At 47.1% G+C, this 17,553-nt stretch overlaps 1 protein-coding gene across 2 annotated transcripts in view; it reads right to left on the bottom strand.

Annotated features, from left to right (window-relative positions):
* The window catches only part of ASAP3 (ArfGAP with SH3 domain, ankyrin repeat and PH domain 3), a 43,513-nt gene extending 33,524 nt beyond the window's left edge, over nt 1-9,989 (bottom strand). Inside the window, exon 1 of one of the 2 annotated variants that reach the window (XM_045518434.2) lies at nt 9,622-9,989. In XM_045518434.2, coding sequence (XP_045374390.1) covers nt 9,622-9,750 — 129 coding nt within the window. In that variant the 5' untranslated portion in view covers nt 9,751-9,989. The remainder of the gene's footprint in view (nt 1-9,621) is intronic. The other variant, XM_010957370.3, reaches the window with a different exon arrangement.
* Between the last annotated feature and the right edge of the window lie 7,564 nt (nt 9,990-17,553).

Below are 17,553 nucleotides of genomic sequence, written 5' to 3'. Positions count from 1 at the left end.
ACTTATCTCAAGAACTGAATGCGATCAGGCACTTAAGCACCTAACCCAGAGCCAGGCACACAGGGAGGGCTGCAGGACAGACATCTTCTCTGTAATCCCAGGCGGAGACATACATCCCCAGGCTTCCAGGGGAATCACCCGGGTGCTTAAAAAAATAAGGACGCCAGAGCCTCACCTCAGACTTGTTAAGTCAGAGTCCCAGGGGAGGGGGAGGAGGAGGGGAGCGAGAGGAGAGGCACTCCCATGTGCTTTGAACCGCCCAGGTCCAAATCCTGGCTCTGCCACTTACTGCTAGCAGAGTTGCCAGATTTAGCAAAAATAAATACAAGACATGCAGTTATATGTGAATTTCAGAAAATCAATGAATGATTTTTTGTATAAGCGCATCCCAAATATTGCATGTGCATCCTGTATATTCTTTGGCAATGCTGTTTACCAAGCTATTTCATCTCTCTGTGCCTTTGTTTCCTGATGGGGATTACATGAGTTCATACGTATACGGGAAATGCTTACAACATTGCTTGGTGTATTTGTGATTCCTATTTTTTTGCTTTTAAAGCAATTCAGATGACATGGAAGAACCTTAGAAACACTATGCTAACAGAAAGAAGCCAGACACAAAAGGCCACATATTGTAGGATTCCACTGACATGAAATGTCTGTAACAGGCAAATCCGCAGAGACAGAAAGTTGCCAGAGGCTGGGGAAGTGAGAGTGGGGAGTGACTTCTAATGAGCACAGTATTTCTTTTTGGGCTGAGGAAAATTTTCTAGAATTAATGGCAATGATTGCACAACACTGTGGATAAAGACCACTGAACTGTTCACTTCAAAATGGTTAAAAACGTGCATTTTATGTTATATGAATTTTATCTCTATTTTTAAAAATTTACCTAAAAGCAAACCATGGGGTTGTAATGTGTAGCCAGGACTGAGAATGGGGTAGGCTCTCAAAAAATGTTTGATGAAGAACTGAGTGGATGGGAGAGAGCAAAGTGCAGAGCCGAGGGGAGAACCTGCTGTGTCCAGAACCAGGCTCAGCCATTCATTCCCAGACACCTGCGAGGCATACACGATTTCTCTCTTTGCTCGGGTGCCAGGACTGCACAGTTTTTCGTGCTCACTTGTAGTAACTACCTTATCCTTGCTGCAATTTTCTCCCCCTTTTCTCTGTGTTTCCTGATCTAGTTAACTATCCCACATGCAGGTGTACTTGTTTTTAGTAAAAGGGAATTAAAAAAAATTAAGTATCTGTTATGTGCCAGGTATATGCTAGATGCTTTATATGTAATCCCCTCAAACAAACCCATAAGACAGTTATTATCACTCTCATTTATGCAGGGGGAAACTGAGGTTCAGAAAGGTCAAGTCAAGTGTCCAAGGTCACACAACCAAGAGGACCTCAAATCCAGGTCTGCCTGACTTCAGTTACTGGACTCTGTCCATAGACCTCAGCCACGTCCCTATCTGCTGTGGGCTGTCAGTCATCTTTTCATGGGCATGAGTCCTCCTCCTCCTCACATGGGGGCCTGGCCTTGTCATCTCCATGCCCTCAGTACCTACCATCCCGCCTTTGTACACAGCAGGTGTTCAATAAACAGAGTTTAATGAATTACTAACCTTAAGTGGGCCTGCAGTAACTCACCGCAAGAGTTTTCACCCTGACTGCTCATCAGAGTTGCCTGGGGGACTTATAACTGTTCCCTTGCCCAGGCCTCACCCTTGGGAGATTCTGATTCAGTAGGTCTGGGTGGAGCCTATAACACCTGAATTTCTTAAAAGCTTAGTCAAGGTCAAAACACAGCCCAGTTAGAAAACCTTTAGCAGCTGTTTCCAGCTTGGTCTCCTATAACTTCCACAATGAGGCCCACTCACAACGTTCCCAGGGGCCCACCTTAGAGTCTAGGGTACCCACGGCGCCTCCATGGGCCCCAATGCCTCGTGTGCTCAGGGCCCAAGCACAGTCCCACCATCAAATGGACCTTCTAATAAAGCCCTACCAAACTGCTCTTGGAGAAGTATTTTCCTTCTGCTCTGACCTAAAGCTCCAGTTTCTGTCCCCAAACTTGCCTGTGTCACCTTGGTGTCCAGAAACAGCTGAATACCAGGCACGGAAGTTGAGTATCGAAAGCTGAGATTCGGGGAGGAGAGGAGACTTTGAGAGACTGAGCTTGAGGATGACGCTCCATCCAGGAGGACCCTGTGCCCTTGAGCAAAAGCAGCCTGGTGTGGAAAGAGACTGGGTTCTGAGTCGGTCCTGGAAAACCCCCTTGCTACCCTAGCCACAACCCTGCGCCTCCACTCCCCTTCTCAGGAAATCTTCTCACCTGCCTCCTCCTCAAATCAGTCTAGGCCAGTGTGGAGGGGAAGACAGAACTAAATCTGCCCTTAAGGTTATCAGTGACCTCCATGTTGCCAATGCCAGGGGTTATGTCTCTGTCATTTTCCTACTTGACCTCTGGACATCTCAGCAGCATCTGACAGAGCTGAGCATCCCTCCCTCGTCAAAACATTTCTCTCTTGGCTTCTGAGGCACTGTGCTCTCTTGATTTCCTTCCTTCCTCACTGGCAGCTCCTTCCTGTCTCCTTTATTAAGTATTCTTCCCATCCTAATTTCTCAATCCTGAAGCTCCCCAGAGCTTGGGCTCAGGCCCTCTTCATTCCTCTCCTTGGGTCATCTTATCCACTCCCACTATTTTAAACACCAGCTAATGCAATTATGCATATGTGGTTCACAGACCACGTGTGAGCATCTCCTGGGATGTTAGTTAAAACGCAGATTCCCAGACACCCTCCCATAGGCTGGTAAACCTGCCAACGACATTTGTTATTTTTTGCCAGACTGATGCCTGAGCTTCCTTCCTATATCTAGGAAATTACTTGCTGCACAAGTCTCAGTAGAACTTGCCTCGTACAAACGCTGACAAGAACAAGTGCTTGCTTTTCCAGACTCCCTTGCAGCTAGGGCACAGGTGTATGAGCTAGGCTCAGCCAATCAGAGGCACTCACTGCAGACTTTGAATCAGGAGCAGAGAGAGTGGAAGATAATTCATATACTGGTGGCAACAGCAGTGAAGGTGCCCAGTCTCCAGGGGACAGCGGCAGTACAGGCTGCAGCATTTAGTGCGTGGCAGCAGCGTCCTCATCAAACTGGCTCAGTGGAGTCACTCTGGCAGAGATCCTGCCAGAATCTGGCAGAGATCGCCCCAGTTCTCCAGCTTCCCAGAAATCCTGTGAATTACTAAATATTCCCTTTCAGTGAACTCCTTTTCTGTCTAAATCAACTCAGGTTGGTTTCTATTTCTTGCAATAAGAAGCCTAAGTAAGAAACAGCAATTGAATTGGACTCCCTGGGAATGAGGCCAGGTGATTCTTACTCACACAGATGCGAGTTTGAAACCCACTATCTCAATGCTGACAACTCTCAAATGTGTGTCTCCAGCCCACTCCTTTGACCTCCAAAGTCATATAGCTACATGCCTTCTTGACTTCTTCACTTGGATGTCTCAAAGACCTATAAGATGTAAAAATAGAATTCTTGACTTTCCTCCAAACCTGTTCCTCTCCCAGATTTCCCCTTCCTGGGAAGGGTCCATGACACTCTTCCATTAGGAATTTGGGAACATCCTTGATCACTCCCCATATGCACTCCATCAACAAATCTTGATGTTACTACTTATAAAATCTAGAATCTGCCCACTTCGCCAACAAACACGGCCCTATCCACACCACCACCATCTGTCTCTTCCATGAACAACTGCCGACAGCCTCCATGGGTCCTCTCCTGCTCCCTCCAGTCTAGTCTCCACACGGCAGCTGTTACGGTCTTTCCGAAATATGAATTCAATCATGTTGCCTGCCTGCAAAATAAATTAAATCCAAGGCTGCCACCAGGGCCTCCAAACTTGAATATGATCGAGCCCCTGCCTTTCTAACCAAACTCATCCACCGTTGCTCTTCCATGTACCCTGTACATGTACTCTGTTCCATGTACCTATGTTCCATGTACTCTGCTTCTGATCCTCTGGCCTCCTTTCAGTGTCACAAATACTTAAGGTTTTTTACTGACTCAGGGCTTTTGCCTAAGGTGCTCCCTCCAACTGGAGCACCCTCACACCATTATTCTCTATCAATGCTCCTTTTAAAGTTTTCTTCTTTTATTTGTTTGTTATTCAACAAATATTTTCTAAGCACCTACTATGGTGCTATGGATACAATGGTTAGGTAGATTCTATTCTCATGGAAGGCAAGATCTAGTGAGAAATCAGATCTTAATACAAATAAATGTAAGATTTATCTAGGATGCGTGCTGCAAAGGAGAGAGATACAATCCTATTAGGGAAAAGTGAACTAGAGCAAAGGTGGAGAGACAAGTCAGGAGGTCAGTGCAGTGTTCCATGGGAGAGGTGATGGTGACGCGGACTAGGGAAGAGATGAAGAGAGGCAGATGGAAGGCAGAGATGCTTAGAAAGTAACACTGATGACCCTTGGTGATGAAGTGTGCACGTGGAGCTGCAAGGCTTCCGGCTTGCGTAACAGAAGAGAGGGAGAGACCACTGTTTGAGAAGGGAACACGGGAAGGGCTAGCTTTGCCAGGAAGTCAGGGGTGTGGCTTTGGACAGGTTGAGATGTCCAAGTGAAACAGCCAAGCGAGCAGTTGGACATGAAGGTCTGGGGTGAAGGTACAAATGTGTGAGTCACCTAAAGGTGGGAGAGGACTGAAGCCATGGGTGTGGGTCAGGTTGCCTGGAGAGAGAGGCCAGCATGTGAAGAGATGAGGACCCAGGACTGCATTTCAAGGAATGCCCTGACAGGGAGAATGAGCCTTCATGCCACTTATCACACGTGCAATTACTGACTTACTTGTTTACCTCTTTACTGCCTGTCTTCCTCAGAAGATTGTAAGCTCAGTGGAGCAAGGACTGCATCTCTTTTAATGAGCAATGTGTCTCTCCTGTGCCTAATACAGTGCCTGGCATGGAGTGGTCCCCATGCATAATGCTGGCTGCTGTGTCCCTCGGCAGGGCCGACCTCATCCATTCATTGAACGTGATTGGATCCATTGGTCTCCACTGTCTGGCAAAAAGCCCAGATGCTTAATTGGCATCCAAGGCCCTCCAAGTCGTGCTGCACCTCCTTGGCTCTCCAGTCCATCTTTTTAATTCCACTATACCTGAGCTTTCCACACTGGGGCTCATCTATACCTGGTATAACCAGAGGCACAGAACAGGATGAGCGCAGTGCCTCTCTGTGGAGCCCAGATTGTGCCAAACAAAGAGGAATTGCTGTGGTCATGTAGGGGGTTGGGAGCAACTTTCCAGGCCCTGGTCCTCTTCTCTAGATGTGCCCCCTCCCACAACGTAGGTCTCAGTGGCCATGTTTCCCTACTTGTGTCTATCCCTCCATGACCTCTGCTGATGAAAGCAGGGGTGGAGACCCAGCTTCTGGAACCAGTCCAGAAGCTGGGCCGGGCCATCAAACTTTCTGCCAGGAACTTGGAAGTGGGACACAAGACTGGCTTGATTGCCTTTAGATGCTGGACCAGTGAGGTCACGTGAATGTGGGGGCTGAAGATGCCTGACTTCCCCCAGAAGACTGTGTGATGCCCTTTGGGGCCTGTGTGATGACAAGTGAGCAAAAGCACCATTCAAATGTGCAGAAAGGAGGAGAGGCAAGAGGCAGTGGGAATGATGAAGCAGCTGCCTTTGTTCATGATGACTTCCCAGCCTCAAGTGAGGCCCTGCCCTGCTGTGGCCAGGGTGAGGTCTACCTTTGCCTACTGCTCTTCAGTCCAGGAGGCACCTCTAATTCTTTAAAATGAATTTCCTTTCAACATAAACAAGCTTGAGAGGGTTTAAGTTTCTTGGAAACAAACGATCTCTAAGATTACATAATTTTTATTATTTCCTATAAAATAAAAATATTATTTTTGTAATACAAATACAGACACATGGCAAAGCAGAATGTAAAATTCACAAGCATACTAAAAATTAAATCCTTTCTAAAATAAGATTCAAAAACACTAAAGTCACCAAGAAAAGATAAATTTGACTCCAATGAAATTTAGAACTATGCATTATAAGGCATGATACTGATTTAGGTAAACATTCCTCTAAATACTGCCCCTTTACTGATAATACATTTTCTCCGAGGACAGACACTGGGAAGCATGCACATTTCCATCGCAGTTACCTCTAGGAAAGAGTACAGGGATTGAGAGACATGGTCAGAGGTGACTTTAGCCTTTTGTTATATTTTTTTAATTAAAAATTAGTATGTCTTTTGTACAATTAAAACTTCACTAAATTAAATATATATATGTCATATATATATATATATATATATATATATATAACACAAGTCTTTGAAGATCCCCTATGTGGTGGACTGCTTCATCCAAGACCCACTAAGAAATTTAAATTCACTAGTAGTTTGAGACACATGATACAGCAATGAATTCTCAGCACAGTCACAGTAGCTTTCCTGATTTCTGAATAAGCTTTCTTCCCATCTGCCTCCAAATTCACTCACTTGTTCTTTCCACCTAATGGAATTCTTCCTTCCTTAAAGACCCATCTGGAAGTGTCACCTGCTCCAGGAAGTTTTCCCTGGTTGTACCAGTCTTCACTGCTCTCTCCCTCCCTTGCTCCATTGGCCTCTTATTGCACTAACCATACCTTTCTCTGTGTGCTCAAGACAGATTCCTGGGGTTCCACTTATCTCCCTAAGACAAGCTACATCTCCCCCACCAGCCAGCAAAGCTGAGCAGCATCTTTGTGTTCTTGGTGTCTAGCACAGAGACAGCATGGAGAACTGACAGAGCACAGGCCTTAAAGTCAGACAGACCCACTATGTGACACAAGACAACTGCCTCAACCTCCCTGGGCCCATTTTCACATGTGTTAATGTGAATGTCAATGAGATGATGGATGTAAAGGGGCCCAAGACAGGAAGAAGGTGGTTGACAGAATGATTATCTGTCTTAATACCCCCTCACATTTGAACAGCTTTTAATTAAAAACAAAAACCTGTAACAATCCAGAGAAGTAAGCAAGGAGGGATTATTAGACACATTTTAACGGTTAAATGACTGAGGTTCAGGGAAATTACATAGGGACTTTAGAAGGAAAGAGAATAGGACCAGGGGTTAGAACATTTGAGTGGAAATGACAGTTCTTCCCCTACCCAGCTGTGAGAGCTTAGACAAGTCTCTAGCACTCTCTGGACATCAGTTTCCCCAGCTTAAATGAGAGAGTTCCTAGGTGATCTCTATCTTAATGGGTCCCTCAGAACTGACATTCTAGTTTCCTGTAAACTGCCCAAGATCCTTCCCAGCAGGACTGTAAAAAAAAAAGCTGCAAGTCCCAGAATAGAGTCCCTAGTTACTCCCAGGAAACTAGCTGGGACTGGAAGACTTGCTTTAAGAATCAAATTTTTGGTGAAAAAGAATTTGAAAACAAATATATGTATATTCATGTATGACTGAAGCATTGTGCTACACACCAGAAGTTGACACAACATTGTAAACTGACTATAATTCAATGTAAATAAATAAATAAATAAATAATAATTAAAAAAAGAATCAAATTTTGATTCAGCCAAATGGAGCTTCAAGCCTAGAGGTGGGTTAGTCATGCCCAGAACTGGGACTAGGAGGGGAATGCCAGCATCAAACTACATGTAAATATAAACACAAATGCAAAGCCAAACAGGAAACCTTAGGAAAGTCCAATCCAAAGGTCAGATTCTACCTTTTGGGGCACTGAAGTGCTGAAGAGAAAAGCTGTATTTGGGTGTCAGAAACCTTTCTATTGCAAAAATGAACCCTGCACGCACCAAACTAAAGTTGCAAAGGCAAAGGAGACTGGGTTTTGTCTGGCCTAAACTGGGGCAAAGCTGAGGCCTGATGGGAGCCTGCTGTGGCCCCCAGACCCATTCCAAGGGCTCCCTCCCCCAGGCATACACAAGTGCTTACACACACCAAGCCAGGCAAGGCCAGATGCATGGGCATAAATGGGCATTTCTGTCCCAGGAGAAGGGTCATAGTACAGCCTTTTCTCCTGATCCTGCTCTGATTTAACATTTTAATGAACAACCCAGAGAGGACTGTGTGAACTGTGAAAGCCCTAAGGATGCGGATCACACAGAACACTTCCGGGTCACAAAATGTGAGGCTATGAAGACAAAGCTCTGGAAGCTCTCTCTCCTTAGGATCAGGCTCTGAGGCAGTTTCCCCATGAGCCTCCAGTAAAATACAACCTACATTCATAGGTGGTGAACTCAAAGCTACTGTTTCTGCCCAAGGAAGGAAGCCAAAGGTCATTGGTTGCTTCTTATTTTAATTAAAACATATATCTATTATAGGCAAAGCACTAGACTAGGCTCTGTGAGAGAAATGAGGACAAAAGAGACCCAGTCCCTGTCTAAAGAGGTCCATCAGTTAACCTTATAATCATTTCTTTAATCAAAATGCATGCTTTATACACGCGGCCTCACATAAGACCATAGCCCTGTGAGGTAAACATTATTATCCCCATTTTCCAGATGCCAAGAGTGCGGCTCAAATAGATCAGGTTACAGGCACAAGCTCACACAGCTGGCAAACTGCAGATTCAGAATTTGAACACAGGTCTGCCTCCCCCAAAGTCAATGATCTTTCCAAAGTGATACACACATACTCCCAGATGGGGGTTCAGGCTGAAAGGGGAGAGGAGAGGAGAGTTCCCATAACTTTGGCTCTGGGTATTAAGAACTATTGATCTTTGTATCTGCCACACAGTAGGTACTCAAACTCCTATGGTGAAGGGCGGAAGGTGAGAACTACTGCTGAGGTCCAAAATGCCATGCAAATTCAGGGCATCGTTTGAAAGGGAACTGCAGAAACACATTATTCTCCCTTGGCCCAAAGCCTCAGGGTGTCTGCTCTAGAATAATCTGGCAGAAAAGGCCTGGGAAAGCGCAGCGGGTCTGAAGAAGAGGAATGAACTCCACTGAGCAGGGGAATGGGGTGGGGCAGCCCGAAAGGGCCAAAGAAAAGGCCTGGGACTCATTGCTGAGAAAGACAAAGAGGAGAGGGGAGGGGAGAGGAGAACATAAACTGGTGAGCAGCCTGGCCAAGGTGAACCCCAGCTCCTGGCGCCTTCTCATTCACATTCATTCCACACACCGGCCAAATCTCAGAACCAGCAGCCTGGGGGAGGGGGCCTCCCTGCAGCCGTGGAGAAGTTCAGGACTGAGGCGGGAAGGTCTGCTTCCCAGAAAGGGAGTGACTTGGGCAGGCAAGCTTGTGGGGCTCCAAAGATGAAAACCCAAACAGATGCAGTAAGACGCTAAGCAAACCCACAGGCAGGTCACCAAGAGCACCGGGGGTATGTCCCCCGACCTGTGAAGTTTGTCGTCCAGGTGACCTCGAGCCGCCCCCCCCCCCCAAACAGTTCCTCAGGCCTTCCCCTGACTCGACGGTGAGGACGCAGATGTTTCAGATGCATTCGGTTCTCACAGATCTAGGAAGAGGGTAGGTTTCTGCGGCGCGGTAAGGGTCATCGCAGCTCGGGTCACGCCTGTGAAGGTCAAGGCGAGGCCCTCCAGGGACCCCAGACCCCTCCCGCCTCAGCCCCCTTACCTCCTCCCGCGCCAGTGCTGCCCCCCGGCATCGGGGCATCTTGGCGACGAAGGTGGCAGCCCCGGCCGGGGAGCTGAGGTCCTCTGTGGTGACGGCCAGGAACTCGGCGACGCTGAGCTGCTCGGGCATGGCGGGCGCAGGGCGGGGGCGCCGGGGCTGACGGAGTGGGGCGCGAGGGGCGCTCGCTGCAGTGCGCTGGGCTGGCCTCACCACTCACCGCGGGAGCCGTCCCGGCCTCTGCACGCCCCGCCCCCTCTATGCCGCCCCGCCCCCGACTGCCTTTGCCGGGCACAGCCGCGTCCCCTCGTGTCCAGAAAGCGCAGCTCTTTCCCACCCCTCCCGCTTCTCAGCCCTGCCCCTGGCCTTCCAGCCTCCCTTCCCACCTTAGCCTGGACCACCCGTCCGGGGCCCCGCGCAGGGCTCCTCCGCCCCGCCTCCCCCCATCCCCCCACCCCCTGGGTTCCCAGCCTTAGAGAGCTCAGCCCCTGGCTCAATGCCCCGCCCCTGGCTTCTCGCCGGGCTCCTTGTCCGCGTCTCCGTCCTCCCAGTCCCTAAGAGCTCCGCCCCCGGCTCCCTTCCCCGCCCCCGATTCCTCGGCCCCGCCCCATGCCTCTCTGTCTAGTTCTTCGGCCTCCCTTAAAGCTCCTCTGTCCTACCTCCCTCTCTGGGACTCCACGGCTCCGCCCCCTTTCGTCCCGCTCCCTAGCCTTCCAAGTTATCCTCCCTCCCAAAGTCCCGGTGCCCCGTCTCCGCGCACTCCTTAATACGCCTTGCATCTTCCTCTCCCACCCATTTGTTCCCAGCCCTCATGACCTCACCCCTTAAGCTTCACCCCCCCCACCACGCCCCTCGTCTCTCCCCCAAGCCCGGGGGGTCCCGATGCCCCGCCCCGCGCCGAATCGCCCCTCCCGCCCCTTGGCTTCGTCCCTTGCCCCCGCCCCTAACCAACTGCGCCGCTTTCAGGGTGTGTGGCTCGGCCCCCCAGGGTAGCTGAGTGATTTGGAGAAAATTACATCCCTTCTTGGAACCACAGTTTCCTTCTCTGCAAAATGGGAAGTCTAATGCCCACTTGGTTGTGATGTTGCGAGGAAGAAACCTAACAGGTGCGTGTACCCGATAGGCGCTCAGGAACTGGTTCCCCCTTACCAGGCCTTCTTACCCACGCCTCCATTCTTCCTGGGCCCAGTCTAGTGTTTTTCACCCCTCAGCCTGGCTCACCATCCCCACCTGGCTAAAGACTGCCACCCCTCCCCACCCACTAACCTCTGCCTTTTGGGAACCATCTATATCCCTGGGTGGATGAGGGATGGTGTTCAGGATAGGAATCCACTTAGGTTTAGTTCAGGAGCCTGAAGTCCTCTGAAAAATATCAGGGAAACACTGTGGTGAAGAACATGGGCTTTGGAGTCTGATAGACCTAAATTCCAATCGTGGTGCTGCTGTTGAGCAGCTGTGTACAGCTGAGTAATTTGCTTGCTTCTTTAAGCCTGAATTTTCCTCCTCTTGAAATGGCCAAATGGTCTATCACCCCACTAAGTGATTTAGAGGATTATACAGTTTGCACAAGAAAAAACAACAACAACAACAACAACAGCAACCTGAAGATATACACCAAAATATTACCTGCTGAGGACATTATGAGTAATTTTTTTTTCTTTTGGCTAATCTGTATATTCTAACTTTTCTGTAACAAATTTTTGCTAGTTGTGTAATAGAATTAAAAGTTGAAAAAAATGTGTATTATCTGATGGAAGAAACAGGACAAATAGACTGTGAAATACAATCTTGGCTGACCCCTTCAGTCACCCTTCTATCCACTCTAGTCTATTTTCAGCCCAAACTACTACAGTTATTTCAAGGTCAGCTAGGATCTCCTTATCTTCAAATGCAACAGGCAGGTTTCTTGCTTGACTTCTAGGAACGTTTGGCACTGTTAACCACTCCTTCCTTCTTGAAACACTCTCTCCCTTGGATCCTGGGACAACCATTTTCCTTGGTGGTCCTCCGTCCTCTCTGGTTGTTCCTTCTTAGGGTCCTTTCTGAGATGCACTTCCTCTGCATGTATCTTAAATGCTGGATCCTCAGCTCTTCTCATTCCACCCAGGCCTTCTGGACACCATCATCCAACCTCACCAGCTCCCCTTACACCATGAATGTTGATGTCTTCTGTATTAGTTTCCTCTGTAACAAACTTGGTGGCTGAAAACTTGGTGGCTTAAAACAATACACATTTATTCTCTTACAGTCCTGGAGGTCAGAAGTCTGAAATGAGTTTCACTGGACTGAAATCAAGGTATCAGCAGGGACACACTCATTCCAAAGGCTCGAGGGGAATATCTGTTTCCTCACCTTTTCCAGCTTCTAGAACTGCATTCCTTGCATTCTTTGGCCTGTGGCCAACCTCTTCCATCTTAAAGGGCATCTTGCTTCTGTGTCAGTTTGTCTTTTTTTCCTGTGGTCAAATCTCCCTTGGCCTCTGTCTTATAAGCACATTTATGATTACATTTTTGGCTGGCCCAGATGATTCAGGATAATCTCCCCATCTCAAGATCCTTCAATTAATCACATCTGTAAAATTCCTTTTGCCATATGAGATAACATTTACAGGTTCCAGGGATTAGGACCTGGGTATCTTTGGGGGCCATTACTGAGCCTATCACAACTTCCAAAGCTCTATCTCCAGCCTGGAACATTCTCTGGCTTAAGATCTTGTATCCAACTGCCTATGGGATGGTTTCATGTGACTATTTCACAGTCTACATGTCCAAAACCAAACTGGTCATCTTGTACCCCACTCCTGGTCCCAGGTCCTTTTCTGTCCCTATTTTGATGGACGGCACCACCATATACCCCCTAGGGATCATCTTCTCCATCTCCTTCCAGCAACCTCCATTAAACCATTATCATTACCTCCTAAATGTCTCACAAATGTGGCCATCATCTCCATCTCCAGGCCAACCCCAGTCCAGGCCACACCACCTCTCACCTCCTCACCAGTATCTCTGCCCCAAGTCTTGTATATCTGATCTGTGGCTCCCCTGCTTAGAACTCTTTAATAGCCCTCATTGCTCTCTGGATGAAAGATAAACTTTTTTCATGGCTACCTGGTTCTGCAGAATCTCTTGCTCCTGCCATTTACAGCCTTATCTCTCATGCCTCCTTTCCTGCCATGAGTTGAGCCCTCTCATAATTCTTCCTTCTGCCCATAACACTCCCCCAATTCCTTTCAACTGGTCAAATTTGATGTCAATTCCTCCAGGAAGCCTTCCCCAATGTCCTTCTAGGGACTCTCATGGGACCTGGTATCCCCTTCCACAGCACTTCTCACTGAGGACCGTAGTCACCTGTTTGCTGGTCCAGGGTCTGGCCCACTTATTTATTTTTTGAGCACTTACTATGTACTAGTCACAGCGCCAAGGGCTATACAAGCAATAGTTCACTCAATCCCTACAACAATTCAAGGAGGCAGGGAACTTTATTCTTCCCATCTCTTATAGGTGGGAAAACCGAAGCCTAGAGGGGTTAATTTGTATAAAGTCAGAATGAATGAGTAATATAATCAAGATTCCAATCCAGGTCTGCATGACTCCAGAGCTTTATTTTTGTTTTTGTTTTATTATTAATCACCAAACTATGCTACCCAACTAGAAAATATTGCCTCCTATAAATTAAGGAGATATAAATGTCCCATATATTCTTTCCTATAATTAAAACACACCACCTACCAGAGGCAGAGTACTGGCATAATATCTTGCAGACTAATAAATTCCTTACTATATGGTAAAGCACCTATTTCAATGTCAAATCCTCTATCAGATACTCAAACCAAGAGACACATACTGCTGTGGGTGGGCCTCTTTCTGAAGCCTAAGATTTGTTTCGAGATTTTCAGGAGAAATTGAATAATAAATGGTAAATAACTTACAGTATTATTTGGAAATAAGATAAACCCAGAGCTAGATCAGAATAGGCTACAAAATTTTTAGGAATTTTCAGGGAAAACCTGTACCTTCAAGGAAATTTCCAGTTGCTTCTAGCTATTTCCCCCAGAATACCGGATGTAAATATTCACTTTACCAATGGCTATTTCGAGGGAAGAGTTTGAGACACACTACTTATAAAATAGGCATTTCTAAGTCCCTGGAGCAGCTTGTACAAGTCTGGCTCCCTGGAATTCACTTGTTCACTCAGTGAGCATTTATCAAACAGTTCAGGTTTGTTCCTGAGCAGAAAAAGGAGTGGAGAGGCTTTGGATTCAAAGATAGGCAAGATATGGAGCAGCTCTCAAGGAACTTGTACTGAAATAATCATAAGATGCAAATTATAAATGCCCTTGAAGAGCTGCTATGGGAATTAGGGGTGAAGGAGGGGGAAAGAGTCCCTTTGGTGTCTGGCTCAGAGAATAAGGGCACCTGAGGTAAGCCCCAAAGAATCTGAGGGAGCTGGGATAGAATGAGCCAAGACAGAGAAGACAGCACAGAAAACTCTGCTCCTGTCAGTGTGGACACATGCTGTAATGTCTTCTGTAATAAAACAATTCCTCTTGACCTAACTTCTCCCTTCAGCCACTGACCCATTTTGCTGCACCCTTCTGCAACGTAAATCATTGAAAAGTCGCCACTATATTCACAGTATCCAATTGCTGTCCTCCTATATTTTTTTCAGTAAAATAGCCTTTGCTTTTATTTAAATATTATGTAAAAAACTGGGGGGAGGGTATAGCTCAAGTAGTAGAGCGCATGTTTAGCATGCATAAGGTCCTGGGTTCAATCCCCAGTACCGCCTCTAAGAATAAGTAAATAAACATAATTATCTACCCCGACCAAAAAAAAAAAAAAAAAAAAAGGGTATTTAAACATCATGTAAAAAACTCAGTTACAACGAAATTTTCCCTACATTTTCAGTTTTGGGGTAATCTTTAAGTAATCTATAGGTGTTGAGTGTTATGTTATGCCCATGGTTATGTTTATATTGGATTAAAATAGACAGAGAAGAAAAATGTAAGAATCCCAGTGTTTGATGTACCTAATGCAAATACGCTCTTTCATCATCATAACTTTTTAAATAGAACCTCTTAGGATACCTTCTCTTTATTTCTGCATCAACCAGTAGCACAGAGTCAAGAGCAGCTGCTTGGACAATCGTCCAACAGCATCACTGGATTATTGTACTTGATTTTGGGTCAGAGGCAAACTGCCATCTGTCAAGAGGAGAATCCAGGATGTTGCTGGGATTAAGCAGTGGGGAGGGTGAGAAATGAGCTGGAGACAGCTCCATGGAGCCACTGGGCAGAGCAGTTAGGAGTTCAGGAAGGAGGCCATGGCCTCACTCCAATATTCTCCCTCTGATCAGGCTTTTACCCCCACTAACTGCTGAAACTGCTCTCATCAAGGGTGACAGTGACCCCCACGGTCCTGAACCAAATGGTCAGTCCTCAGTTCTCACCACGCTTGGCCTCCAAGCAGCTTCCTTCACTTGGCCCCCAGACCGCCACACTGTCTTGATTTTCTTCCTCCCTCACTGTTGCTCCTTCTTGATCTCCCTTGTTGGTTTTTTCATTTCTTTCCGATTTCTTAACACTAAGGACCCAGTCCTTGGTCTTTTGTCCCCCTATCTCCATGCTCATTCTCTTTGACAATCTCATCCAGTCCCATGACTTTAAATACTATTTATATCTTGATGATTTCCAAATTTATTAACTGCAGCCTGGACCTCTCCCTTGAACTCCAGACACCTATACCCAACCACCTCCCTGACACTCCCACCTGGAAATCTAATAGGGCATCTTGAATTTAATATGTCCAAAGCTGAATACCTGATTTCCCTTCCCAAACTTCTTTCCCCATATCAGGAGATCTGTTGGCTCTCCCCACAAAATAGATCCAGAATCCACCACCCCTCATCACTTCACTGCTACCAGCCGGATCCAAGCCACTATCATCTCTTGCCTGCATTACTTTCAGAGCCTTCTGATTGGTCTCTCTGTTCCACCCTTGCTCCTCTACAGGCTATTCTTAGCAGAGCAGCAAGTGATCCTTTAAAATATCATGTCAGATTATGTACTTTCACTCTTCAGAACCGTCTCATGGCTCCTCATTTCATGCAGACTAAAAACCAAGTCCTTGCATGACCTGCAAGCCCCACCTAATCTGCCTCTCCCTGACCTGATCCACTCTGCACCATGTTCCATACCTCTGCTCCAGTGATACTGACTTCCTTGTTCCTTGAATGCACCAGGCACATTCCTGCCTTAGGACCTGTGCACTGGCTGTTCCCCCTGCCTACAATGCTCTTTCCCTAAATATCCACATGGCCAATTCCCTCACTTCTTTTCACATCTTAGCTCAACTGTCACCACCTTAATGATGCTTATCCTAACCATCCCATTTAAAACTGCAATCACCTGTCTCTCCCCAACACTCTCAATCACACTTACCCTACTCTGATTTTTTTTTTCCTATTAAGCATTATACCTTTAACATGCTGCTTCTCTTATTTGTTTATTGTTTGTTCCTTCCATTAGAATGTAAGTTCCGTGAAAGTAAGGGCTCCTTTGTCCTGATTAGGGCTTTGTGAGAAACCAGGTTATGTGCCCAGGCTTTGGAACCAGACTGCCTGGGTTTGAATCCTGGCTTTACCATCTACCTTGGGTAAATAGCTTAATCTCTGTAGGCCTCAGTTTCCTCATCTGCAAAATGGAAGAATAATAGTGCCTCCCTCATAGGGTTATAGAAGTGATTAAATGAGATAATGGATGCACAGGATTTAGCAATAGTGTCTGGCATATGGTGTATGTCTTAGCTCAATAAATGTTATAGGCCATCTCCGTGTCTGGTCCATAGCAGGCATGCAATAAATATTTGCTTGATCAAGTAGGTGTTGTTACTCCCATTTTACTGATGTCCAAAGTTGCATGACCAGTGAGTGGCAGGGGCAGGTCTATCTGAAGTCAAAATCTCTGCTTCGTCCACTGATCCACGATCTACCTTCTGGTGGTAGGTTCTAGGCTCACCTCCCGGAGTGGAGAATTCATGTTTCATGTCATGGGCGAGATGACCAGAGATCAGAGGTGAAAATGAGGATCGCCATGGGAAATGGATGCAAAGAGGGGCTCCTCCTCACCCTCAGGGTCAACCCCATGCTCCTTTGCATGGCCACAAGCCTCTTCCCCATCTAGCCCCATCTGCCTCTCCAATTCTCTCTCTCAAGAGAAGAAAACCAACCTCAGCCCAGATCCTGAGGCCACCTCTCTGCTCCTGCACAGGCTGTTCCTTCTGCCTGCATTACCCTTCCAGATTCTTTGCCTGGCTACCACCTATTCATCCTCATGACTCAGATGTCATAGGTGTCACTGACTCAGGAAGCCTCCCCTGTTGCCCTGAGATGGGTTGGTGGCCCTCCCTTTGGGGCCCCTGAGCTTCCCCATTATGTCTCGCTTTGTTTTCTTGCTTTCCCCTCACTCCCTGTGTATAAAGACTCACCCCCACCCTTCGCTAGACCGTGAGCTACATGATCCTGTGGCCTCAAGTTGTGCAAGATGTTTCCTACCCAAAGGTCCCCCAGGAACTGGAAAGTAAGTACCTAAGAGCCAAAGGCAGCTACTCTCCAGGGCCAAATGGTCTTTCACTGCATATCCTCAGTGTAAGCCACCAGCAGAGACTAATCTCAGAATCTCAAGTCTTAAATTTCCTTGAGAGAGAAGAGGATGGCCCCAGCCTGCCTCAGAAGCTCACAAGCCTGTGTTGCAGACACGACTGTGAATTGCAGCCACATCATGGCGCCCCCTAGAGGGCAGCAGTGCACAATCTGCACAGCTGGAAGGCTGGGCGCAGTAGCCCTGAGTGTCCACTAGGGTGGGCCAGGCTCCCTGTGAGCTGTGGGAGCCGCCCACACCGAGTACAAACAGCCGTGGGCACCTGCAGAGGCAACTTT

The sequence above is a fragment of the Camelus bactrianus genome, chromosome 13, assembly GCF_048773025.1.
Source record: "Camelus bactrianus isolate YW-2024 breed Bactrian camel chromosome 13, ASM4877302v1, whole genome shotgun sequence".
NCBI lineage: Eukaryota > Metazoa > Chordata > Mammalia > Artiodactyla > Camelidae > Camelus > Camelus bactrianus.
The sequence above is the reverse complement of the archived record's forward strand: the minus strand, read 5'-3'. Positions and strand labels throughout refer to the sequence as shown.